The sequence below is a fragment of the Amblyomma mixtum genome, chromosome 3, assembly GCF_055824585.1.
Source record: "Amblyomma mixtum isolate Tamu chromosome 3, ASM5582458v1, whole genome shotgun sequence".
NCBI lineage: Eukaryota > Metazoa > Arthropoda > Arachnida > Ixodida > Ixodidae > Amblyomma > Amblyomma mixtum.
In genome coordinates, this window is record NC_143014.1 from 240,062,044 (window position 1) to 240,089,905 (window position 27,862).

At 46.3% G+C, this 27,862-nt stretch overlaps 1 protein-coding gene and 1 long non-coding RNA gene across 4 annotated transcripts in view; one reads left to right on the forward strand and one right to left on the reverse strand.

Annotated features, from left to right (window-relative positions):
- The window catches only part of LOC149354131 (uncharacterized), a 29,354-nt gene extending 7,255 nt beyond the window's left edge, over positions 1-22,099 (forward strand). For all 3 annotated transcript variants that reach the window (XM_089583071.1, XM_089583073.1, XM_089583072.1), the window contains 3 exons: positions 6,917-7,025; positions 9,838-9,927; positions 21,602-22,099. In XM_089583071.1, coding sequence (XP_089439197.1) covers positions 6,917-7,025; positions 9,838-9,927; positions 21,602-21,674 — 272 coding nt within the window. In that variant the 3' untranslated portion in view covers positions 21,675-22,099. The remainder of the gene's footprint in view (positions 1-6,916; positions 7,026-9,837; positions 9,928-21,601) is intronic.
- The window catches only part of LOC149354127 (uncharacterized), a 532,700-nt gene that overhangs the window by 305,147 nt on the left and 199,691 nt on the right, over positions 1-27,862 (reverse strand). The gene's annotated exons all lie outside the window — the stretch shown is intronic.

Below are 27,862 nucleotides of genomic sequence, written 5' to 3' on the forward strand. Positions count from 1 at the left end.
CACAGTTTTGGCAATGGACTTGCAGATTTAGAAGGACGTGGTTGTAGGCCAGTTGGTAGGAAATCGTGAGGAGCAAAACCGCAAAACAGGATGGGACAAAGGCAGGCGAAACACAAGGTGGTACGACAACTGAACATTTATTGAAGAAATGAGTGCTCATATGGATCAGTTGCGCATGTAATCTGCAAACAATCGTTGCGAAAACAACCTTGGGAGGAAAACAAATTCTAATTCTTTCTGAAAAACGGACACAGAAGGCATGCTAACACACTTATCTGGCTTCGACCTCAGGATAGCAACAGCCTTGAGAATTTCTTTCCAACTGGCCCTTCATTCATCCAATAATAATGTGCAGTTCAGTTTAGGATAACAGTCTTTACAACTGCGACAGTGAACGGGCAGGCAAGGTCGTCCGGGCCTACCCAAGGAATGCTAATACTCTTGCAAGGGAATGTTTCAGCATCTACCAATTTGGCTGGTATAAAATCGACCACAGCTGAGAGGAATCGTGTACACCACCCCCGTTGCACATGGCACGAGTTATTCAAAAAAGTACTGCCAACGGGCATGTTGTACGAGATTCCCTCAGCTGTGGCCAGTTTTATATCGTCCAAAGTGGTAGATGTTTACACATTTGGTTGCAAGAGCATGCGTGTTCCTTGAGTAGACCCGGAGGCGTTTGCCGTCCCACTCACTGTCTCATTTGTAGACTGCTATCCCAAACTGAACTGCACACAGATTATTGGATGAAGAACGGAGCAGTTGGAAAGAGAAATTATCGAGGCTGTTGCCATCTTGAGGTCGGAGCCAGATAAGTGTGTCAGCACACCTACTGTGTTCATTTTTCAGGAAAATTAGTGTTTCTGTCTGTGTTTCCCCCGGTTGTTTTTGTTTCGTTTTTGAGCAGGTGATTGTCATATTTGCTCAGCTCCATGGTTGCCATTGAATTTTTTTGCCTCTTTACGATTGTTTGCAGATTACACACGCGACTTGTCTATATAAATTTTCAGTTGTCAGTACGGCCTTGTGTTGTCACCTGCCTCTGTACGATACAGTTTTGCGGTTTTGCTCTTCACGACTGGCAGATTCCTGAGAGATGTACCCGATAAATCAATCTTATGCTCCCTTATCCTTTCATTGATGCCAATGTATACCTTGCGGCAAGACAAAGGGATTGATTAAACGCCCTCCATGCATGGCGCTAGGGGTTTTCTGTGCCGCGTGGTGCAGTGTCTTTTTTTTTTATTTAGGATTCCACAACTGCGATAGGTGCTAGGGGGTCAGAAAAGGCAATGCCTACTGCTGCTTTCTCTCTGATTTTCTTAAGGTTCTGTGAAATTTACCTTTAGAAAATTCGAGAGATAGAGTAGATGCTTTTTTTTGCTGCCGCCCCCCCCCCCCCCCCCCATCACCTATCGCACCTCTCTAGGATCATCAATGAAAAAGAAATAGGCTGCACCGCATTGCACAGAAACCCTTAGCGGCATGCGCAAGAAGTGCTTGCTCAATCCCTTATTCTTGCTGCAAGGTATACATTGGCATCAATGGAAGGCTAAGAGAGCATTACAGTCGAACCCGGATATATCGAATTCGATGGGGATCGGAAAATAGTTCGATATAGCGAAAATTCGATATACAGATATAGGCTAAAACTGCACTCCCGATCATAACAAATTGTGGCTTACCGTTTGGAACAGCCGCGAATCACATAGTATGGGCGCGCAATGTGAAAGCGCTTTATTTCGCGGAAAAAAAGATCACTAATTTTGGGCTGCTTTTTCCCCTGGGAAACGAAGTTCAAAACACTGGCCTCGATCTTCTCGAGACTGTCCAGGTGCGAGAGCACAGTGCCTTCCATTTCGCCGCAACAGCGCCGAATCAGGCTAACGCTGACGCCAGTTCAGTGGCTGCGCACGGACGCGTTTCTTCGACAACACAGTTGCCCTCGTCGTCGCTGGAGTCGGCGTCTTGAACGCCAGCTACCGCTTGAACTTCGCTGTCAGCGTTAAAGTCCTCAACAGTCACTTCGGACGGAACGGCGCCGAGAAAATTGGACAAGTCGCGAAACGCGTCGTCCAAGCACTCATCGTCATCTAAATCTTCCGGACATTAATCTCCGGCCACTTCAAGGCCTGCCTTGCCAAAACAGTTGGCTACTGGGGCCTGCTTCACGTCGCGCGTTGAAACACAGGCACACACACAAAAAAAAAACGCGAGGCGCAGAAGAGCGAAGCCTATGCGAGCGGCAGTCAACGCGGCTGCGAAGGAACGACAGAGGGAAAAGAAAGAGCAGGGAGAAAGATCGGCGCTCTGGGCTTCGTTTTTTTTTTTTTTTTTTCTGAGCTCTCTCTTTTCCCCAGACCCACGATGTGCCCACGAGCGACCGTTTTCTCTCTCTCTCTTTCCCCAAGAAGCGTGGTCGCCGCGCGTCTCCATGCGGCGCTCTCTCTTCGCTGATCTCCAATGACCTTGACGGAGCACATGCCGGCGGTACAGGAGGAGAGGAGGAGTGGGAAAGCTAGCGCCGGCGGGGCGCAAAAACGGGGAACAAAAAAGAAAGGGCCCTGCGCCTGCTGACTGCGGAAATGTACTCCGCTGAGGCGGCTGAGGACCGGACAGGAATGTCTTTGGGGAAAGCGCACCTTCCAGGGGCGCGGCGCAGCGTTCGATATATCCAATGTCCGGCGAAAATGGAATTCGATATACAACGCAACTGTCCTATACTTTTACATAGTATTTTCAAGGGGGTAATCTGTGTGTTCGATATAGCCAATAATTCGAAATATGCGGGTTCGATATATCCGGGTTCGACTGTACACTGATTTATCGGGTACATCTCTTAGGTACCTGCAAGTCCACTGCTGATAATGGGACCCCAAAAAGCCACAACTGCGATAGGTGCTAGGGGGTCAGAAAAGGCAATGCCTACTGCTGCTTTCTCTCTGATTTTCTTAAGGTTCTGTGAAATTTACCTTTAGAAAATTCGAGAGATAGAGTAGATGCTTTTTTATGCTGCCGCCCCCCCCCCCCCCCCATCACCTATCGCACCTCTCTAGGATCATCAATGAAAAAGAAACAGGCTGCACCGCATTGCACAGAAACCCTTAGCGGCATGCGCAAGAAGTGCTTGCTCAATCCCTTTTTCTTGCTGCAAGGTATACATTGGCATCAATGGAAGGCTAAGAGAGCATTACACTGATTTATCGGGTATATCTCTTAGGTACCTGCAAGTCCACTGCTGATAATGGGACCCAAAAAGCCGTACTGCCCAAAGTTCGAAAAAGCCACTGTGTTAATAGAGCCCCAGAATAAGGTGACGCAATGCAATGGTGAAAGCCGCAGAGATTTCCAGGCTCCGGGGTGAATGTAAAGAACACGCTTGGTTTCACTCGGAGGATTGCCTTTCTTTGTGGACATACTTGATCTAGCCCTGGTTCTACATGTGTGTTACATGCCTTGCCTCTTCCGCCAACTTCCCTCTTTTCGTGTTTTTCCTTGATTTTTGCCTTCATACTGGTTATTGAATTTCACTTTTTTTATATTTTATCTCTCGGCTTCACTCTACGTCATCTTCCACTTTTAACCATCTTAACTGTTGGCTTCACCTTTGTGGCTCATGCGCATTTTTATTCCCCTTTTATCCTTTTAATTTTTAGCACACTTCACCTTCGCTTGTTGCTCAATTCTCGTTTGCTTACCCAATCACCATTTTGCTTCTATTGCATGTTTTTTCTTGCCATTTCTCCTTCATTTTTTTTTTCACTGCACTTGGTTTGTGTCTGTGCGTAAGGTTTTCTAGTTCCATTTTATCAGACCAGTTCTTAAATATTCTTTCGGTCAAACCTATCCACTGTTGGCAGTCTTTTAAAAATGACTTGCTTATAAATTTTTCTCTCACCTTGTTCTGGTTTTATCCTGTGCGGTGTCCTCTGGTTTTTGCTTCTAGCTTTTGTTGTTTTTCCACTACCTCTCATACCACTTCTTGTTACTACGAGTGCATAAATCGCTGCGTGTTGGTGCCTGTGCCGTGGGTATTTATTCAGTATGTCGGCAATTCTGGAAAAAGTTTAGGTTCATTGCCTGTGCCATCGTCTTTTTTGTTTCTGTCCCTTGTCTGTATGTCTGAGTGCTGTCAACCACAATCGGTGCATTGAGCTGACTGCTCTGCAGCTACCCATGTGTATGCAATGAAGTGGCTTCAAGAATAATGAAGTAAACAAAAAAATTGATTGCTTAGAATTTCTGGTATGTTTTTTAGGAAAAAATTTGGCATTTAAAGGGCTAAGAGTGCTCTGAAAACCTAAAAAAATTATGTGCTTCTTGGGGCCTTTCCTCAAATTTCACATCACCTTTTAGCGCGATGCAAGACATTCAAGTTGTTACCCACAGTTTACTTTTTTGTTGCCCACTTATTGGCTACCACCTTCTTTGGGAGGCAGTGTCATGGGGTTTGGGAGACAATCTGATTTCTGTGCGTTGGCCTGAAGTGCAAGCTTTTGGATGTGGGGAGCAGGTTCACGGTGCCAACTTTTGGCCTTAACTACAGTTTGGCCGTGACTGTTAGTCCTTTTCTGTGATGCAGTGTCATTTATGTAATGCATAATTTGATTATGAAGCAGTCTCAGGGGTTGCGGTGCTCAGCTGTTGACTTCAAAGACACAGGATCGATCCTGGCCGCGGCAGTCGCATTCTGATGGAGACAAAATGCTGGAAGCCTGTGTACTGCGCGATGTCAGTGCACGTGAAAGAACCCCATGTGGATGAAATTATCAGAGCCCTTCACTATGGCATCCCTCATAGCCTGAGTCACTTGCAACATTAAACCCCATAAACCCAAACCCATTTTGGTACTTCTCAGCTTCGCCGCTGGCCTCTGCAGGCCAGCGAAACCTCCCACAAGTTGACGAACGGCAGTTTTTTACACCATTCGTGGCAGTTTTTCATGCCATTCGTAAATGCCTACTTAGCTACATCATTGGTGGCAAAGGTTGCCAGATGTGCAAGCGTTTCCGGTAGTTTTTCTCTGTTGCTTTCGTCACGCAGCTTGCAAAAGATTTTTACTAGGCTAATAAACGGTGAGGTTCTTTGTGTTCTTAAGGTGGTGCAGCGTGATAAAACACACTTAAGGGGGACATGGGTCTTAGAACATTTTTTTTATTTACAGACCAAATACAATGAAACTGCACAGACTTATTCAGTGTTTTCTGATTTCAAATATGCAAATTGTTTATTTCTAGGCCAATTAGTTCCTGCTATATTAATATATATCATGCCATTGTCTGCTCAAACAATAGAAAAAAAATGGGCCACCAGAAATTTAATTTTAATATGTGGGTAGATACTACAATGTGTGAGGAATGCAACACTGGAAGCAGTTTTCAGTTTTTTGTCCGTATCGTCAAATGGGCTTAATGGTTAGTTTTCAAGTGAGTTAACCAGACATACAGTGCCAGAAAACACATGACACACATGAAACTAACTTTGAGCCCATTTGTCCACACGGACAAAAAACTGAAAACTGCTTCCAGCATTGCATTCCTCACACATTGTATTATCTACCCACATATTAAAATTAAATTTCTGGTGGCCCATTTTTTTTCTATTGTTTGAGCAGACAATGACATGATATATATCTCAGGAACTAACTGGCCTAGAAATGAACAAATTGCATATTTGAAATCAGCAGAAAAAACTGAATAAGTCTGTGCAGTTTCATTGCATTTGGTCTGTAAATAATAAATAAAAAAAAATGATTTAAGACCCATGTCCCCCCTTAATAGCCATGCCATGCTTTTTTGTAGCCAAAGGCAATTTTTCGCCTTATTCTCACTTTCATTTGCCGTTCATGCTTCCTCAAGGGACGGCGGTTGGAAGAAGGTCTCTAGAGCAGCTCCTCGTCTGAAGAAATGCCGAGTGGCATTCTTCAATCCTAACTGCCCATCAAATGAAGAGCAGTTGTTATCTAGACGGAGTGTCGAGTTGAGGCGCACTTCTGAATTCGGCGGTTAGCCTTTCATAGGCAGCAGAGATGCGCAGTAAACTTTATTTGCTGTTAATCTTCCAGATAAACACTAAAACCTCGTCATTCCTCATCAATGCACACTTTCTGTGTAAGGAACTTTGTCACTCCATTTGTCACCACTTTGATGTATGCCGTCCCAAATTCAGGGGCTGTATAATTTTTGAAATTTTGTTGAAATTGCTTGAAAACCTTTGCAATTTCCTGCACCTCTCTCCTGTTTTTCCCCCAAGTCCCAAACCTACGCAGAGTGCAAGTGGGTTTTTAAAATCCGGCTAAATTTTGTTATTCATCAAAGGGCTCTCTACTGCTTTGCTGGGTGTATCTGAAGTATAATATTATGCACCAGTGTGTGAAGCTTTGTTCCCAGAGCTATTAGCTCGAGGTAGTAATTTTAGAGCATTGCGTTGCGTTCTGAGCCTGGTTACGTTTTGAGCCTCAGAGTTGTGCTGATTCCACGGATAGAACCCAAGACGGCAGCCTCCAGTGCAGCAGTGTATCCCAGTAGTTGCCATGGGAGCCGAGGTGGTTACATAATGGAATAAAATAATAGCAGGTGGCAGTGTGATGCTCGAGCACCACAGCTCGAAACTAAACTATATCGATCAGTATATGTATATCTGTCTGGCAGGCATTAAAGTCTGGCTGCTTAGTCCCGACATTCGTGTAAAATTTGGGGGTGAACCGTTTGGCATGAATGTACCAGATGGTGTCATACGATTCAGCCTGTCGTGCAGCATAAACTTACTAGTTAAGTTAGAGCCTATCTCGCAGCATGGATTCGAACTGACAACCTATGTTAGGTGTATGAATGCTCGTTATTCGATCACTACCTCAGCATCTGCTCATTTTTTATATTCAACCACACTAACATTACTTATTACCCCATCTGTGCAGATTCCTTCTGGCACTATTTGAAGCTGAAGGGTTGCTCGGCTGAGGATCTCCAAAAGCACCACAAGAAGGTCCCCCGCTACCTGGCACAGAAGTGCTGTGACCTGCGGCGGTAAATAGCTGTTCAAGCCAATAGTCTCTTGTTATATGCATGAATAGATTGGGTAAGCTCATGTGCTTACAAAACTCGTAAACTTGACTGTATTTCCTAACTGTCTGTATGGTACACTTAGGCACTGGAATAACCTGCAAATCTCACTGGAATTTGCCTACTGTAATGAGATACTGCTTTACCCAAGTTCTGCTTAAGGGTAGTCGACTACTCAGATGACGCACAGAAGATTATATTTATGAACCAGACTGTTAACAGCACTCATGGACCATGTTAGCAGACAGATAAAAGCAAGGATTGGGAGTGTTTTGTAGTGTTCACTGGGCATTATTGAAGATAGCATCCTTGTGATTATTTTCTTGTCATCTAAAGTAAACGATCTTCCCTTTGCGCTCATGTTTTGAGACTGTTCTGAGACACCGCGCAGCCAGGCTTTTCAGCGTGGAAGAGGCAGCTTTAGACAAGGCTGGCGAGCGCTCTGTTCCTGCACGTTAAGTAGATGTCGGATCAATCTCGAAAAAATTATATGAACGACGCGCCAGGAATATGACTACTACAACCCTTCGGAGATGTGCAGCGCACAGTATACGGCCATGCCAGCGACATGTCTTTCTGTTCAAGCTTTCTCTAGAACCACTGTCACTACGCAGAAGCAGGTAGCATTATCTATCTGTACTAAGAATTCGTATCTTAAAGGAAAAAAGAAAGCGCAATGTTCACCTTTGGCACGATTTCTGCAGTGATGTGCGTTCTGCCGGCTGACAGTACACCGCTTGCTTGGTGTTGTAGGCCTAACCTGTGCTTTACTCAAGCTGTAGCGAGAAGCGCTTTTGAACAAGCCACCAGCGATCACAGAAATGTCTACTCTTTTTACCGCCTCTACAATAACTTTATGGTGGTATGAACGTGCAGTTTATTTCCCCAACGTCTTCGTAAGTGAAGCGCGCGGAAAAACGGGCCAGGCGGACCGCCTCGCACTGATAGATGCGGGTTGCATGCACGGACTCAGTCTGAGCTGTCGGCAGAAGCAGTCATTACAGGCCATGATGCACTTGGTCACATGTTGCATGCACGTCTGCATCTTGATTTCTTGGTTGACGTCACTTCTGTCAATAAAGTGCTCTGCATGCCAATGTCTCTCCCATTCCGGACGGTTCCCGCCAGCCATCGTATGAAGCGGGGTGTGCATATTCTTCAGTTGTATAATTGGGGCTTTTAATGCATTATTCTTATGGGTTTACGTCGGGCCCGTGCCAATTTGATGTTAAATGTGGATCGTTGCATGAAAGGGGAATGCATAATTAAGATTCCACTGTATGACTTTTGTAACATTTGCATGCATTTGTTGTGTATGCATACTATATATATCACTGTTCTTTTTCTTCACCTAGGACAGTCTGAACAACAGAGACCTGCTGAAGAAAAATTCTGTATATACCGTATAAACGCGTGTAAGGGCCGCACTTTTTTTTCCAGATTTTTTCCAGGAGAAAAAATTGCCGATGATGATGGCTGCGGCCTCGGGCGCCATCCACGGACGGTTTTTGGAAGCTCTTGTGCGCGTGCTTGGCCTCCGCGATCAAGCGCTCCGCGATCGAGCGAACCGTTGTCCACAGCCGGAGCCGATCGCGGAGGCCACGGCGCGTGCATTTAGAAGGCTATTCCCGCCTGGGTCATGGAAAGTTCGGGTGCAGCCCTTACACGGATTTATTTTTTTTTAAAGATTTCCTTCGGGAAAACGGGGTGCGGCCCATACACGGGTGCGGCCCTTACACGCGTTTATACGGTATGTAAATAAATAGTCAATTTGCTCCAAGTGAGGTGTTTTTGTGCCTGGCTGTACTGCAGGAATGCATGGAATGTTCAGTCAGACTGCTGCTCTGTAATTGCATATTAATTGACAAATAGAGCGTACTTAGTAATGACTACAGGAATACAGCACACTACACAAATGCACTACAGAAGGCAGACTACAGAATACGACACTACAGAATTACGTCACTACAGAAGACAGACTACACAAATACTACACTACAGAAGACAGACTACAGAAATACGACACTACAGAAGACAGACTACACAAATACTACATGCCCAAAATACGACAGACTACAGAAGTTTTCTGTCGTAAATTCCTGTAGTGCGTTTCGACTGGGATGCATGCTGGTTTGCATTATTCAAAGCATGTTTTATGGAAGAGCGGCCTCAAGTCTTGCCGCTTCTAGTACCAAAGTGCCAAGATCTGCAGACAGGCAGCTCTTTCCGTGTATTCCAGGAAGAGAAGCAGCACTGAACAGAGTTCGCCGAGAATGATTCTACTCAGAGCTGTTTTTGTTTTGACGAAACGAATAATGCAGAGTACTGCCCCTTGCTACTTAAGAGCTCTAGTATGTGTGTTCTGTCAAATTTAAAGCCGTTTAACGCTATTCCGTCAAATTCCTTGACCTACGGTTTATCTGCACGTGGTAATGTTTCCGCCCGTGCGTAAGGTCTATTCCGTATCTCTGCGTAAAATGCGTTGCGTCAGCGTGACGTCTAAGATAAGCTTTCACTTTTGTGTGCTGCAGGCGCTGACCGCTGGTCGTTTTTGCATCAGGCCAGGTTTTTGCATAAATTTGTTGACGCTGCTATCTATTTTGGTTTTTAATTGTTTTTAGAACGGCATCCAGATTAAAGAATCCTGTGCTGTGCCAGCTAGGTATATTTAGCTTGCTTTTTCAAGCTTTTAAAAGCTTCATTGTTTGGCCATAGTGACCTAATTTCTGAATTTTGGCGGTCTCTAATCGTGATGGTATTAAATGGATGTCTGCAGGGGAAACATCTACATCCACATGGGAGTCCACAGCCACAGCTTGCACCTTGTTGCCACTGGGAAATATTCACGAGCAGTATGGAAGCAAAGGTGCGTTTTAGTTCTTGCTGCAAGCTTCTTTTTATGTTGTATGCTAGCTTCTTTTTTGGGCCATTTTCCCTTCTTTCCTTCATCAGGCTGCTTCATGAAACGGTACATAGCCTAACCATGCCCTCATTTATTTGTACATCCTTGCTAGTTCTTTGTCAGCATGGGGTTATTGCAAACCAGTTTGAGTGTCGTTGAACGTAGTTTTCTCGTCATCATCATCATCCTGATTACACCCACTGCAGGGCAAAGGCAGTCCTTTGCCAGCTGCGGCTACCATATTCCTGCGAACTTGGTACTAGCATTTGGTGATAAAGTGCGCTACCGCATAATGTCTTAATCTCCTCCTCTCAAAAAGGATGTGTTCACAAGCAGGAGAAGCACACAGTCCTGTGTACTTCTGCTTGTGAACGCGTCCTTTCCACGAGTGTCTCACAACTTGAAAAGAATGGGAGCTAGGCCTGGTGTGCGAGTAGTATTCTCTGCTCCAAGCAAATTGCAACGTCTCTGCAAGAGTGTCAACCGTGAAGGGTTGCCACCTGCAGAATGCGAAAAAAAACCAAGAATTCTCTTATGTACAAGTGCCCCAAAAATGTGGCGCACAGAAGTGAGCTATCCCGCGGAACGTGCTCTATCAATCAAGCAGGACATGCCTAAACGACTGTCTCAGCGAACACAAGAGCCCCTTAAAACCACCTCCTGAAAGCAATATGGTCATATTGGCTGTCGTGTGAAAACTGCACCTGTGCTTTCAGCCGTACAACCATACTGTACACGCATAAGGACCAGCACACGCGGGAGATTGTTTTTGACGCGTTTTATCCGTCAGGAGCAAGACAAATGCATCAGCAAACATTCTGTTGTGCTCACATGCAAAGAACTAGGCTACCTCGCAGCTTAGACGGCAGGGTAACAGTTTTTTCTACATTTTTAAACATTTTTTTTTTGTTTTATTCGCCAGCATTTTTGCCTTTCGCAGTCAATCTTCAATGCAGTGCCACATGTTTTGCAAGCAGGCAAACTGTCGCGGAAAAAAATGTTGGTTGTGCTCTTTTTTCACCTGTTTATTGTGTGGCAGCAATTAAGATCATCAGTCTTGAGTCAGCGCAGAGTCTGTCTAGTTTCATCCCATTACAGTCATGCTGTGCCCTTCATGCTGACAAACATGTACCGACTAGCTCAAGAAAGTAACCTTTTACATTGTGGAGCCATTTTACCCATTGCATTCGCATGGTTTGAATGAATGACCATTCAGGTTACTATTGCATCTTTTTGGAACCGAACAAGCTTAAATTTTGCAAGCTTACCAAACTCTTAGGATGCTTATGTTTGTCATTACCAGCATTAAGTCTCCTTTGCTGCTCACGTCTACAGAGGGCAAAATGCTCGAGTCATTATGATATTGCGTGGACTATATCTGGTAGACTGGCAGGAACAATGCCACCATCCAAGCGCGTAGGGGAGTGGGAGTTCTCAGTGTCACGGTTATACATCTGCACAATGTAAAGATTCAGATTGGTGTCCTCTTTGTAACTTGTAATTGTAATTTTGCTAGTGTTACAGAAGCCTCTTACAGTCCAGCCAATATATTGACCTATATGGAAGCTGCTATATGCCTGGTGATAAGTAGGCTGTGTATTTTGTTGCTGTGCAATACTGAATAAGGTGATTCCACGCCACCTTATCCATACTTTTGCACTCGACTGCACATGGTTTTTTAAAAAAAAAAAACAAAAAAATCATGCCTTATTTTATTACCTTTCCAGCATGTTCTTGGCAGAGAAAAAGAAGTTTCGTGTCGTGGCTACCGTCCTATGTTTACGAGCAATAGCAAAGCTAAGTCTTGCAAACAAACATGTTAAAAATAAACACTTTACGCATGACTGAAACTTTTTCACATATATAAAGGACGTGCTTTCATATCCAATAAATTGGACTCATGTATAAAACATGAAAGAAGGTACAAAAATATTGTAAATTGATATTTTTTATCCAATTTATGTTCTCATAAGAGCCATTTAAACCATTTTTCTGGGTTATCCAAAAGGCAAAGGACGTGATAAAAGTGTTTCAGAGATGAAAAAACGGAAGGCATGTCAGTCAGCTAAAAAAAATTCTATTTTTGAGGCATATTCAGCCACCAGTTGCACAGTGAGGCTGGCCTCATTTATTTTCTAATGGCTGTGACATTTTTAAAATTTTAATTGTAGCAATTTTTGTTTTAGGCAAGAAAATAATTTTGCAATTTGAGTGTGTACCTTTAACCCCAGCATTGCTGGCTGCTTGCTCGACACTGCGGTGCATGCTAGAGCCGGCATCAAGGAGACAGAGCTTTGCTGCACGGTGCTCCAGGTGGATGCTCCTCATGTTTTGGTTTTGAAAAGTCTGCTGGCATATTCGCTCACATTTTGTCAGTTTAAACTCGAGCATGACTTAAGTCCAGCATGCACCATTGAGAGCAAGATAAAGGCTTGATGTGGTAAAAAATGGGTATTCCTTGTAATGGTACCACTTTTGTAAACAGCCTAGTGAGTTCACCTTTGTTTTCTTGAATATTTTGTTGGAGCACCCAGAGGGCTACGACAATCTTAATGGTTGTCTCCGCCCATGTAAACAGCTTATAGAAGAACAGTATTTCACCTTTCTATGACCTTTCTATGGCCTCTGAGTGCTTTCTGTTGCTGCAGGGGGCCTCACACTTCCACCAATGCTGTCACAAGCACTCCTCCCATGTGATGTGAAAAAGTTCATTCCACTGAAAAGTTTAAATAAATTTCATGGTTGTAGAGGTTTTAACTCTGATTGGTCAGACCGCAAGAGTGCTTCCCGGCTGAGTACTGTTTGTGCCGAGGAACGAGAGTCGTTCTGCCATGTGGCCACTTCAGTTTTACTTCTTGTAAATCTATTGTTCAGCAGATTTCTTTATTGCCGAAGCTAGTGGCATCGAAGACCAGCACACCATTGTATTCTTGCAGCGGAGTGCTGGTTTTGTGTAATTTACAGCCGGTGGCAAAGTGTGCTGGAGTGAAAAGGAAGCACTGAGCAGTGTCAATGTTGAACGCAGGGACTCAACTTGCAAGATTGTTTTCTCGCTTAAAACAAAAAAAGAGCTCCAATTGAACTAAAAATAAATGCCATTATATGGTACTGTTTACCTTTCTATCTTTCATAATTTAATTAAGATCACCTCATTATGTAGTAGGCTACTGAATATGTCACAAAAAGCAAATTTTCTCGACTTTAGAATCCTTTCGCTGACTTGCCTTACTTGTTTTGCTCTCTGAAACATTTTTATCGCCTTCGCCTTCTTGACAGCTTAGAAAATAGAATAACTACTGTGAGAACATAAAATTTGATAAAAGATCTCAAATTTTCATATTTTGTACTTATTACGTTTTATTTAAAGCAAAATAAGTTCAATTTACTGCATTGGATATGATGATGATGAAAACATTTATTAAAGCCACAATGCCTTAGTTGAACGGAAGGCTGATCGGGTCCCCAGTCCGGGACGCCGTTGGTGAAAGCCGCTGCCCGTGCTCTGGCGACGAGGGCTCGTTGTTCCTCGAGGTCCGAGCTGGACAGGGCCGCCTCCCAGCCCTCCCGCGTTGGCTGATTTATGATGTCAATGCTGTCATTTTTCTGACAAGCCCATACCGTGTGGTACAAGTTTGCCTTCTGGCCACAAAATTTGCACTCTGCCGAAAAGGACTCGGGCTCAATGGCGTGAAGCGTAGCTGGGTTATTGAAAGACATAGTTTGTAGCCTGCGAAGGTGACATTCCTCTGATTTAATGAGACCCTTAGCGGGCCTCGCGAGTGTCTGCCATGTTGCAATATTTCTGAATATGTCGTTAGCGGAGAGGGGGAGCCAGAATCAGGAAGGGAGGACGTAGAAGGATGCCGGGGAAGAAAAGCTCGGGCCGAAGCATGTGCGCGCTCGTTTCCTTCAACTCCCTGGTGACCTGGTACCCACATTAATTCCTTCCGTTCAGCTGAAGTCCTACATTGACTAAGAATTTTGCAGGCTAGCGGCGTGATTCTGCCACGCATATAGTTTCTATAAGCCGCCTGGGAATCTGTAACTATGTATTTAGATGCGGAGTGCGTTGCGGCTAGGGCTATCGCTACTTCCTCCATAACCTGTGTATCCCCGTTACGAACTGAAAGCCCGTCCACGACTTGCATTTGGTGCACCACTGAGATTGTTGATATTCCTTGTACAGGACCCGCAGCGTCCACCAAGAAGGCTCCTTCTTTTGTTGAATAGCACTCGTTCATCTTCTTGCTCCTCGCCACTCGTCTAGCATGATGATGCTCCGGGTGCATGTTTTTTGGGAAGCGGAAGCGTAAGGAATTTGCTCTTCAACTCTTTAGGTATATCTTGTCTCCCAGCCAATTGCTGCGGAAAGCTAATGTTTAAATCTTCTAAGACCCTGCGGCCGGTCGTAGTTGTGGCCAGTCGCATAACCTGGATTGTAAGATGGGCGCTAATCAATTCTGCATTGGATATGGAATACCTTTTATTTATATAACAAAAACTTCATAGTCCTGCGTAAGAATGTTTCTTTTTACAAATTTTTTTGCAAGGTTATGCTTGGCTATCGCTTACAAACGTGAGATGGCGGCCACGACGGAAAAAAATATTCCGCCTAAAACAAGCTTGGATAATGTTTGCCTAAGTGATGCAATAAGCCATGAATTTTTTTAAAGAAATCGAAGATTCAGTGCTAAGCCTAGAACAGTTGGCATGGAATGACCCAATGACATAAATGCCAACTGTGCGCTGGTTTGAAGAAGCCTGTATGATATTTTTGTAACTCGATTAATATTGCAGTGTAGGTTGAATGCAATATTTCTCTGCTTGCATAATTGGAATGATTCCATATCATGCCGTTTATTTCGCATCTTGTATCCGACCTTATATTGCATTGCAAATATTTTTTCCTGCAAGCATTCACCCCATATGGATATTGCTGCTCCTGGGCAGCGTGCTCAACTAATCCACTGCAATGGTATCACTGTGTGTACCTTTGGTAAATTTCTGGGAGAAAATGTTGCATTCACCTGGGTGCTTGGTATTTTCATGTTTCATTTGTAATGGCAGATGAAATGCAGATCTGTCCTTAGGATGAATGTGGCCATTTGTTAAAGGGAGCAAAAGCCCACGAGAGATCGGTATTCCATCACTTGTCGCCGCACCGCAAAAATTGTTAAGCGAACTCCATCAACACCGAAGATATCGCCGATTAAAAATGATGTTCCTCCTCTCCCCCACATACCACCCTCAACTCATACACGCGGGGCTCGCTCCGAAAAAAAAAGAAAAGACGGGCCGATGCTCCGCCCATGCATACGTCAAGCAGTGACGCTCTGCTTGTTTACTTCCGGTGGTCGCAGACACAGTGCGAAAGTGAGTGCGATTCACTGCGGTGCGCTGTTGCGAACGGCGTCGCAACGTCCGATCGCAGCTCGTCGCCTGCGTGCAACTTGCTAGATGTCAACGACGAGCCGCGCGCGGCAGACGCAACGACGGGAAGCGGGAGCCAAAGCGAGCACGGAGAGCGGCAGCGTCGTGATGACGTACAGCGCGCTCCTCAGGGCGCTCGGGGCCGAGCCACACCGGGCCGGCCTGCCAGCCTTGATGCCGGCCGCCGGCGAGTGAAAAACGCGCTAGTATTGCTTGTTCACGTTTATAGCAAGCCCTGGGATAGATGCATGTCAAAAATGCATCACTTCTGACGGTCGTTGGCCAATACCGAGCTGATCGTACAAGTGATGAATGCGATACTAGCAAATTTCATCCCATAGCCGCTTTGGCGCTGCTGCGGTGCTTCGTCTGCCGCCTGCTAGCTCCGTTGCTGAAGGCGTCGTGGAAATCGAATATATATTCTATTATGGGACGAGTTTGCAGTAAAGCGATGTGAAGAGTAGGCCTTTCGATATAGCGCAAGCGACTTCCGAAGCGCCGTCAGCGATGCGAAACCATTAGGCCTAGCGACGACTAGGGCAGCCTGGGACCAGCGCGCAGTTCGTCGCCCGGCGTTGCCGCAGTCGGTGTCGTTGCCGAAAGATCCACTTTTTAACAGACATGTTGTCGTTGCTCGAATCTAGAAAGCATCATCTCTTGTAGAATGGCTGTTTTGTATTTCCTTGTGCGAATATCAAGTACGCCGAGCATGCTGGCCGGCCGACCGGCCTGGATTAGGTCTGCCGGCGTCATAAAAAAATGAGCTGAAGAGTGTTCTTGACGTAAATAATAAACCCTAGGCCAAGAAATGTGAAAAATGTGTCATTTTTGAGGATCGCTGACCAATACTGAGCTGCTGGTAAAGGTAACAACTGTGATACGAGGAATTTTCTGGCCACAACCGCCTTGCAGCTGCCGCTAGCCTGACGTTGGGGTCCGGCTCGCCTGGCGCCCGCTCGCTTCGCGGCTGAAGGCGTTGCGGAAAGTGACCATACTATTACTTTATTGTGAGATGATGCTGTTGAGTGTAAAGCGATGTGTAGAGTAAGCCTTTTATTATAGCTCAGGCGACTTCCGAAGCGCCGGCCGCTGCCTCTTCGACGCGAAACGAGCTATAGGCCTAGCGACGACCACGACAGCCAGGCAGCAGCAGAGCTCGTCGCTCGGAGAGCCCGCGAGCGGTGCCGTTGCCGAAAACTCCCAACATAAGCAGGCATGCTTTGTCGCTGCTCGAGTATAGCTGGCAGTCTTTCTGATGACAATCGGTGCCGCGCCGTCCAAGTTTTCGCACATCTGTCTCCTGATTGCTGCTCGAACAGCATGGATCCGGAGCTCGAAGCGCGGCTGCGTGCAGCCACCGCTGAGATGGGCTTCGAGCCTTTCAGTGCACGCCATACCGAGACCCACAGGGCGATGACAGCAGCGATATATATAATTCTAGTACACTATAGCAGCGACTCGTCGGCGCAGCTAGGAAACTCGCAAAGGCGGGCGCCAAGATTTGACGAAAACACATGCTTTTGTGAGCAGACGGATTTCCTTCTTTACCGGAAGTACCACATTAATTTCAAGAAATGCACTGGATTCTTACCTCTGTATACGTATGTTTTAAAAAAATAATAAGCAATCAATAAAATAATATTTCAAGGAGCATCAGTGCTCAGTTTCAAATGAAATGTTGCAAAAATTGTGCGTGACGTCAATTGGCAGAGCCAATGAGAAGGGTCGCCCAGTCCATGGCCAAGGCTGCCCAGTTTACGTCAAGTGGTAGGGGCGGGTAAAAACGCGCGGTGAGGTGTCGCCCTAATCGGCTGTGAGCGGCAAGTTTGAAAAATTGTTTGTAAATTATTGGTTCCACGCGCAGCTTTCTGAATCGGACTAGAATACTCGCAGAGACCACCTCTACAGAGTTGTTGCAATAAAATATGATCGAAGAAACTATTTCAGGGTCCCTTTAACACCAGTTTACAGTAGTGATATTTGCCAAATGATTTCTTCTATTTATCTACTTTGTACTTTTGTTCACTACATGGTGCATGTATGCCTCAAAGAAAGGGAACGCAAACCAGAAAGGAAACAGCTTGGAACCCTTTGTGATCTTTTTCCAGATGTAGATAGTATATTAGTCTAGGCAAAGCAGCGTGCAGGGTAACAGGACACTGACAGGAACACGCAGATACTGCGCTGAATAACAATAGAGGAATTTATTGCTTTGCTCACTATAAATACAGGAAATATCATCCAAAATACAAAAGAAGGAAAGTCATGGAATCATCATTTGGTCACATCTGTCCTGATTATTTATCCAGATAGTCAATTTATTTTTTCGTTGGCGTTAGTGATGATGTGCTTGCTTAGGTTGAACAATTCTTATGTGTTATGCATGTCTCGTATATCTCGGCATGAGCTGTTAATTATATTTCCTAAGAATTTGACATTGTCGAAAGTGTGGGGTGCACTCACAGTTCGACACGTGTCTTGCTAGTTTGCTTCTATATCCTGTCTCAGTGTTGCTGACTTCTTCTATTAGACAAATGTTGACACGCTGACCTTATTTGCCAACATACGACGCTTTGCATGAGAGAGGGATCTTGTAAACTAAGCCAGAGTCGCATGCTGTGAATTTGTTTCGGTGTTTCATCTTGTGCTGGGCTGTTTTTAAAGCACCTTTGCTGGGTGCGTTGCATACTACGTTCAGCTACTTTCTGCGAAGAAGCAAATGAAGCCATCGCAAAGAACTTCCCCAAGCTGCAAAAGAAGGTCAAGCGCCAAACAGTGAAGAACGAAACCTAAAAGCTTGTGTCAAGACAGCAAGTTGACCAAATTAGTGCTGGCTATGAAGAAAAGTGATGGCCTATGCCTGAATGCCTTCTTTATTGCAAAAACACACAGAAATAACTGGCCTTTCAGAGTAATTGTCGCTGAACAAGGATCAAGGCAGCAACCCTTAGGACAGTAGCTGCAAGAATTGCTCTCCTTGTTCACCGTGGGAGACCTCTTCCTGGTACAAAAGCCAGAAGTGTCCGCATTCCTCTCTAACAGCTGTGCAGAAGAATTCTTCTCATTCTGATCAATGACTTACATTGCACGCTGCTAAATGCCGCCTTGTTTGAGACGATAAGAGAAGGCATTAATTCAAAGGGAGCAGTACGATTCCAGAACCTGTGCAGAATTAATGCGGATAGATTCCTCGAGTTGCTAACCATCTACTTCCGTTCTACCTATGTAAAGTTTAGTGTGCATACAGTGGCAGGGAGTACGCACCAGTTCCGGCGTTGCACTAATTCTCATTGTGCTGCTAGCCTGTCAAGATAGCCAACTATTAAAAAGCTTTGCATGACACCAGTTTGATAACGACCTTCCGATTTGTGGACGACTTCTTAGTAATCACAAGCTTCATTACCAAGGGTAACACAAAGTCATTGTTGACATGCAGAACTTTTTGCTAGGCTAGTTGGTTCATTGTGATATGAGTGTAAACAGCGCTCTTTCCTGTCCCTTCTTTTCGCCTTCGGGCTTCTTTCACGCTGTTTTCACTCATACCTCATTGTTGACATCTTCAAGACCTTCTCCAAAGTTCTTGCCAACTTTGAGCTGACCAAACAAATGCCACTGGAGGAGTGTAGTAGTGCAGGGACGTGATTTCATAGGTCACATTGCTCAGTTGCCTTAAGAGAAGATGCAGTAAGGACCCACGCAATGAGGCAGCAGCTTCTCACCCAGGCCCACATGGCGCGCAGGGAGCCAGAGGAGTACGTGCAAGCCGGGAGGATAGTGGGCAACATGGTGATTAAGGTCATAGGTGCATGGTATCAGCCACGCGCTGAAGAAAGTGGTCAGGCAGGCTGGTGTGAACTTAGTATGCAACACGACCAGCAAGGGTGCTTCAAAGACAGCCTGGTATAGAAGAAGGCAGTCAAATCCACAGCATGCGACAGTGACTTAGGCACCTTGTTTACTAAGTTCACACCAGCTTGCCTGACCACTTTCTCGAGCGCGTGGCTGATACCATGCACATACGCCGTCACACCTAACTTCCATTCTTCTTTCTGAAGCCTCGTTAGGGTGGATCAAAATTTCTTTCATTATCTTCAAGCCTAGGCTGCAGACGAGGTCATCCGGGAAACCAGCTTCAGGTAACGATGTTAGTTGGGCTTCAACGCTTTCCTGCTGACGGTCAATACACGATCTGTTTGAGACATTTTTTTAGTGTGCCAGTAGCAACAGATTTTTTTTTCGTATGTAGGACGTAACACCAGCACATATGGGCCTCTGATCTGCAGCCATAGATCGAGAAGCTGTACCTCCAGCAAGAACTTCAGAGAAGGTCTTGAATATGTGAACAATGCCGTTGTATTGCCCTTGTTTATGAAGCTTGTGGATTACTAGGAAGTCGTCCAAGAATTGGAAGGTCATTATCAAATTGGTGCCATGCAAAGCTTTTTAATGGTTGGTTATCTTGACAGCCTAGCAGGACAATGAGAATCAATGCAACACAAGAACTGGTGCATACTCCTTGCCACTGTATGTGCAGATCATTAAACTAAAATAGATGGTTAGCAACTCGAGGAATCTATGAGCATTAATTCTGCATTGGTTCTGGAATCATGCTGCTCCCATGGAATCAATGCCATCTCTTACTGTCTCAAACAAGTCCTTGATGACAATGAGAAGACACTCCTTCTGGACGGCTGTTCAAGAGGAATGCGGACACTTCTGGCTTCTTTACCAGGAAAAGGTCTTCCATGGTAAGCAAGGAGAGCAGTTCTTGCAGATACTACTCTAAGGGTTTCTGCCACGATCCTTGTTCAGAGACAATTACTCTGAAAGGCCAGTTATCGTTGCGTTTTTGCCATAAAGAAGGCATTCAGGCATAGGCCCTCACTCTTCACAAACAGCCCTAGTTTAGTCAAGTAGTTGGCTTGACCTTCTTTTGCAGCTTGTGGAAGTTCTTTGAAGTGGCTTTATTTGCTTTTTCACAGAAAGTAGCTGAATGTAATATGCAATGCTCCTAGCAAAACAACCCAGCGTAAGACGAAGCACAGAGACAAATTCATGGCATGCGACAGTGGCTTAGTTTACAAGATCCCTCCGCCACGCGGAGCGTCCTGTGTCGGGAAATAAGGACAACGTGTTAACATTTATCTAATGCAACATGTCGGCAATACTGAGAAAAGATATGGTAGCAAGCTACCAAGACACATATCGGACTGCGAGTGTATATCACACTTTCGACAATGCAAAATTCTGAGGAAATGTAAGAGACGTGCATGGTACATAAGAATTGTTCAACCTGTTTAAGCACATCATCACTAACTCTAACGAAAAAGAAATTAACTACCTGGATAAATAATCACGACAGATTTGACAAAATGACGATTCCATGACTTTCCTTTGTATTTTGGATGATGCTTCCTGCATTCATTGCATTCTAAACAATAAATTCCGGAGTTATCGCTGCACCTGTCTTGTCTGTGTTCTGTTATAATGCGTGGTTTTGCAAATATTGATGCACCAACTGGCCCACCTCCTTTTCTTGTAATAGTTTAGTGGCCTTGTGCAAATTTTTCTTGATGGATTTTTGAGTTTACTGGCTGCAGACATGGGAGATATGTTAACTTAGCACTGTTGCCTGCCTTTCAAGATGTCGCTTGTTATAATAAATGCATGCTTTGCGTTAGTTGTAGCCGACCACTCTCATGGAAGGGGTTATATTGCTGACTTTGATCAGATACTGTGCTTTCTGTTGTTACAGTGAATGTTGCACATTACTTGTCGTTCGGTTTATTGTAAAGCATTTTGAAGTGCTCTATTTTTGCCTTTGTTGTCATGGTGTTTTGTGGCTTTTACAGTCAGTTTACCCGTCAGGCATGCCAGTGGTTTGCACTAGCTTGTAGCAGTTCGTGCAGAATTAATTGCATGGCCTGACCGCCTTCATTCCATTTCATAACATCTAGCTTTTTAGCTAAAACATTGTTTATATAATGCCGTTTAGAGCTATTTTTTCTAAACCACAGTGGCCTCTTTGAAATGGTTCAAAAAATAACAGCTGGCGCTTGCTTGCCACTTGGGCAGATTTTCTTCTTTCTATTAGCGTTAGCATGCATTGTAAAACACATTGTTAATGAGCAATATGTTGGCATTTATAAGGAACATTGAGCAGTGTAAACTGATATGAAATGTTTTACTGTTTTTGTCTGAAATGCAGACTCGCACCATGTATGCTGTTCACCAAAGACAATCCTGAGGTGGCTGAGAACCTGTTCGTCGAGGGAGGATGACTACTCAGCAGGCTTACCACTGCGGCTCACTCCACAACTGCCATAATGTCAGGAATATGGGTGTTCAGCATAACGTGCCTTAAGTTTGGTTTTTTGCTTATTCCTGGGAGTTAGCGTCACAGTCCATGCCTTCTTCAGGCTGGTATAGAAGGCTGCACAGGCATGAATTTTTCATTCTGTTTTCTCTGAAAGGCTGCACAAGCATGAATTTTTCATTCTGTTTGCTCTGAAAAATTAGGAGGTAGAGTAAGTGCAATGGAACCTTATTCTTGCAGCACCATAAACCCAATAAAAGCAGGTATGATGCTGTTGTACCTTAAAATTTTAAGTTCTTTGGATGGCAGTGAGGAATTCATTGGAGAAGCTTCTTGTGCTTTGTTTTATGGATGTGTTTTGTTCTAATAAAAATTTTCAACATTTCTGCAGTTTTGTGAGTTGTTTGTCAATAAACGTTTTTCTTAGGTGCACACAGCCTGTTTACTGCTATGAAGAGCTCCAGTAATACAGGTATATTGCAATACGTAGGCATTATAATGGTAAATTTAAAGAATGCTTAAGAAAAGTAATAAAAGTGGGAACTGTTGTATCGTCTAAGTTTCGGTTTCGCTTTCACTTTGTCAGTACCGTGTTTCAGTTTCGCTTTCAATTTGTCCGTACCGTGGCGCCAGTGTCTTGTGTATAAAATGCTTTTGTGAATGTTATTAAAGGACAGTTCGTCTGAGACCACAGCAGCCTCCAGTCTCTCTGCGGCGCTCTCCCAGGCCCGCCACACAAAGGCCCGAACACTACAATGGCGATGAGGTTTCATATTTGTTCCTGAGTCATCCTTTGCTGCTTCAGAACCATGAGCGCCGCCATCCCTCCACCGCCGCCGTTCCTTCCCGTCCCGGGCCGTCCCGCTGTTCCATGGCCACAATGGCACCACATGTTCGAAACGTCCCTCGTGGCCTCAAGATCGTCGACCTTCTCGCCCGAGCGTCGCAAGGCCCTTCTGCACAGCATCGGTACAGAAGGTCAGGGTATTTTTACACCCTGCCTATCCCTGTTTCCGAACCTTCACAAATCACCCAAGAGGTTTCTTCCGCGCAGGCTGCCGCTGACGCAAGCACCGCCGAAGCCCCAGCCTCACCGTCCGTATATGACCAAGCCATTACAGCCTTATGGTTGCATTTCTCTTCTACCAGCAATGTAATTGTTGAGCGGCACCGTTTTCGTCGCAGAGTTCAACAGCCAGGCGAGTCTATCCAGGAGTCCGTTGCCGCATTACGAGAGCTCGCAGCGCTTTGTTCTTTTTTTGATGTGGAGGATTCACTGCGTGATCAATTCTTGGAAGGCGTCGCCTCTCAACACATCCGCGAACGCCTTCTCGAAATTTCCCCACTTTCTCGCGCCGTGCAGCCCGCGCTTCAAATTGAACAAGCCGCGCAACAGCTACACGAGTTCTCTTCTGCAAACGTTAGTAGAGTGACATTACGCGGAGCTCCGAACTCCGTAACGTCGACCCGTTCCAATATCCAGTCCGAACGACGCGGCTCGGTTTCCTCATGTGCCTCCCGTTCCGACCAGGCCCCTCTTGATCGCCCCCCAAAAAGTTCTCAAGTTTCGCGTGGCTCCACGTCGTTTTGTTTTCGCTGTGGTTCTTTGCAGCATCTGGCTTCGTACCCGCGCTGCCCCTCAAAAGACCAGCGTTTACATTGCGGCCGCCTGGGGCACTTTCGCTCTGTCTGTAATCGGCGAAAACGCTTCCCCGTAGCTGTTCAGGAGGTCGCATGCAGTAATTCTTCCCATGAGGCTGAAGTCTTGCACATTCTTTCCGTGGGTAGCCCCCGTCGGGCCGGTGTTCTTGTTGATGTTTCTGTTGCTCAGACACCTTCGAAGCTGCTCGTTGACTCTGGCTCTTCTCTATCTTAGCCGACAGTATTTTTAAACAACATTTCGAACTAACATCAACGCTTTACTCTCCTAAGGTGAAGTTGCTCGACTATTCGCAACAGCCCATTCCAGTGTGCGGTTGCTTTTACTCAGAAGTCAAATACAAGGACCGCTCCGCCTCTATTCTTTTCTATGTTGTATTACAAGGCACGTCTCTCCTTGGTGTTGACGCCATAAAAGCTTTAGACCTGCACATTGACGGTTCCTCTCTGAGCTGTCTTCAGACTTCAACAACTTCTGCCATCGGAGGAAATGAGCAGAATAAACACCTTCCGGAATGTCTGTCTGCCGAGTTCGGAACCATTTTTGACAAAGGCCTTGGCATGGCCAAAGGGTTCATTCATCGCGTCAAAGTTAGATCCAACATTCCACCTGTAACATCGAAGCTCCGTCGACTTCCGTTCACATTTAGACCTCAGGTAACGGAGGAACTGCACCGTTTGGAACAACTTGACGTTATCGAGCGTATCAGCGCTTCTGAGTGGGTATCTCCCATTGTCGTGGTACGAAAAAAAGACGGTAGCATCTGATTATGTGTGGATCTGAGAGAACCCAACAAAGCCGTCGTCACGGACAGCTTTCCGCTTCCCCACACAGAAGAGCTCCTGCACAGTCTCGTAGGAGCAACCCACTTCTCGAAGTTGGACTTGGCATCAGCCTATCATCAGGTACCGCTTCACCCCGACAGCCGTGACTTAAACGCCTTCATAACTCATGAAGGGTTTTTCCGCTTCAAACGAGTCTGCTTTGGATTGGCGTCGGCCCCTGCCGTTTTTCAGCAAATGATGTCGCGAATTCTCCAGGGGTGTTCAGGTGTTCTTTTCTATATCGATGACATCATCGTGTTCGGCAGGAATAGTTTAGTTTAGTTTATGGGGTTTAACGTCCCAAAGCGACTAAGGCTATGAGAGACGCCGTAGTGGAGGGCTCCGGAAATTTCGACCACCTGGGGATCTTTAACGTGCACTGACATCGCACAGTACACGGGCCTCTAGAATTTCTCCTCCAAAGAAATTCCAGCCGCCGCGGCCGGGATCGAACCCGCGTCTTTTGGGTCAGCAGCCGAGCACCATAGCCGCTGAGCCACCGCGGCGGCTGTTCGGCAGGAATGAGCGGGCCTTGTGGTAGAGCATCCGCCTCGCATTCGGAAGGTGCTGGGTTCGATCCCCAGTGCCGCCGGGTACCCACCGGTTTCTTTAAAGGGTACAAGATTTCCCCTTGCCTTGTGCTCGGCTATTCTAGGGTGAGATGCTTGGGAAAAGGGTCGTAGACCAAACAGTTGCCTTGACGAATGAGAGATAAGTTCCCCCCCCCCCCCCCGGCAAACAACCCTGAACCCGGCTCGCGCGGTAGAAGCCCAACTTGTGGCTCTTTGCCCACAGTGACGGGATTTGAAGGCGTAGGCTCCTTTCCCAAGCATTTCAGCGCTACGAAGCAGAGCATCAGGCCAGGGCATAGCTTGTACCCATTTTGACAAAACCGGTGAGCACCCGGCCGGCGGCGGGAGTCGAATCCACCACCTCCCGAAGCCGAGGCTGGAGTTCTTCGTTTATGCTTGCTAATGAATTTATTTTCGCCGTACAAGCGGCAGTGCTTCCAGACATGACTTTGCGCTCGTTGCCAGTGGGTTGCTGTCGTTTTCATCGTCCAGAAGACACTCGTAGAAGCCGTTGCACTCAGGACCGACTGACGATTGCCGAGGAATACACCTCCGTTCCGGGTCGTCGACATCGAAGACGACCGAAGCGGCTGGTCATCCAACATTTTCGATCTCGGGAACTGAACCTCAGCCACTGAGTCACTCTGTCGTTTGGTTGGCCTGAACGAGAAAGAAGAAGATTATGGCGCTGACTGATCACGTGCGACAGTGAACAAAAAAATTGTGATGAAGAGGTTGACGGTGTGCGCCATTGGGATTTGTTAGGAGAACAACCACCACCTCTGGTTGAGCAGTGGGCAGCGGCACTAAAGTGTGAAGCAACACAGAAGAACAACAAGGACGCCACAAAGGAAGTTGTACGCCACCTCCGTACCATCCTAGGCCTGGTGCTATATCCTAAAAACGGCGTCGTAAACAACTCTTCGACACGTCACATAATGAAGAAGGTGCAATGCGAGAAAAGCGCCCTGGAGGGCGGTTCCGGAGCGTCTGGGCGACCATCTACTTCTTATCCGGTCCCGAACACGACATCACCGTCAGCGCAGAGCTTTGCCAGTTACCAGGTCAGCCTATTCGAGTGTCCCGTGTGCCGGGACTACGCGCTACCGCCGATCTTCCAGTGCAAGAACGGCCACATAACCTGTTCGCACTGCCTGCCCAGGCTAACTCGTTGCTCCATCTGCCAGACCCCATTGGGCAGAATCCGCAACCGAGCCATGGAGAAATTGGCACGCCTTTTGTCCTTTCCCTGCAAGTACGAATTGTACGGCTGTTCGGAGAAGCTCCCTTCCTTGCAGAAGCCAGACCATGAGCTCTTCTGCAACTTCAGACCCTGCCCTTGCGTTCTGGGTTGGGACACCTGTGCCTGGGAGGGATCGCTTGAACAACTGATCTCTCACATCGAGAAGAAACACACGATTGTACCCAGATGTCAAGGAGAGCAGATTGTTTTCTGCGCGGATGGTGTCAACCGTCCCGGGCCCCGTTTTTGGTTGGGCTGGCAATCTTGCTTCGGCCATCAGTTCGTGGTGATGATTAGGAATTACAGATTCCCGCCCATAGAGCATCGCTTGTTTGGTGCTGTACGGCTGGTCGGCCCGCGGAGGGAGGCTCTGAAGTTCGTCTGCCGCTTCGAACTCCGAAATAGATGCCAGCGCCTAGCGTTGGACACCACGATCCGCAGTGTCCACGATAGCTTTGCCCCGACGCAAAACGTTCATGGAATCATCCTAGAAATGGACACCGTCAAGATGTTTGCTGACGGGGATGACTTGAACATCGGCGTGAGCATCTACATGGCTTTCGGCCCGCGGCAGAAGGCTTCATGACAGCCTCTCGGTGTTTTACAAGAGGCGGTCATCTGGGGACACCACTGACAAATGTGTATCTTGTAAACTCGCGAGAGACCATCTAAGTAGAAGTTTGGTCGCCGAGTGTGATTGTTCTGTGTTGTTGGTTTTTGTGTATATATTTAAACCTGTGAGGACAAAAATCTTTATTTGCGATGAAGCGCTGTGGCCCCTTTTGTGTTCTTGTTTGATAAAGTTTGAAATATTCTACAGTGGTCTGAAATATTCGAGTGGTCTGGGCGTCCGCTTCAGCTGCGGGAGGTGGTTGGTTCGAAACCCATTGCCGGACACCCACCGGTAAAAATGGGTACAAGCCACCCCCGGCCCGGCGCCCGGCTTCTTCAGGGGTGTGCGCTTGGAGGAGGCTCCGCAAACCCCGCTGCGCCCCTTCGGGGGCAACCTAGTTTCGAGCACTCAGACTGCAAATGTGGTTCGTGTTTCAGTGCAAAGTGAAGAGTTCGACTCAACACTCGTACGCTCTAACCAGCGTGTCTCAAGACGCGAACGCGTCTTTAGACACGCTGGAACGCCTCCGCTCACCTCTGCAAACGGCCGGCAAAGCTACCGCTCCAGCCGATTGCCGTTGGAAAAAGCGCCGCGCCGCGGATGAAGCGAGAGTTACGTAAGAAGGGGTAGAAAGCAAGAAGCTGGCACGTAGTGTAGGAGAAGGACATTCATTGCTACCACGTGCCATGCGCAAGCAACGCTACCTAGTGTGCCTCGGTAGCGCCGCAGCGCAGCAACTAACTGAAATGAGGCGTACCGACGGCTCCCATTTGAATTGGGCGATGCGGCTGGCAGTGTAAAAATGGAGGACTTAAATTGCCCCCATTAGGTCGTGGAAATAGAAAATAAGCTCGTAGCATGAAGGAAAGAATGAATAGCTCGCAGAAACACGTGCGTTCTCTGGCCGATTTATTACCTGCAGGCTGGCTCTTTAAGAATTTTTTTTTTGGTTTGGCGAATTATAGAGCAATGCACTTTTCCGTTCCACGCCGTGTTATTTGGCGTGGCTTCTTTGGAAATTGGTCGCTCGTGCGAGTGCCGCCAGGTGTTTCAGTTCTATTTCATGCCCAAGCACCACTACGGAAAGGAGGAAGAATAGAAAGTAGAAGAGGATGAGAAGAAGAATCGTTCGTGCGCACGGGTACTCGCCATTATTTATAGAGGACAACAACAGCATCCCGCCCTCCTCTTTAAGCATTCGGTGACTTGAACGTAGGCACTACGCCGAGCGCTCCTTGTTT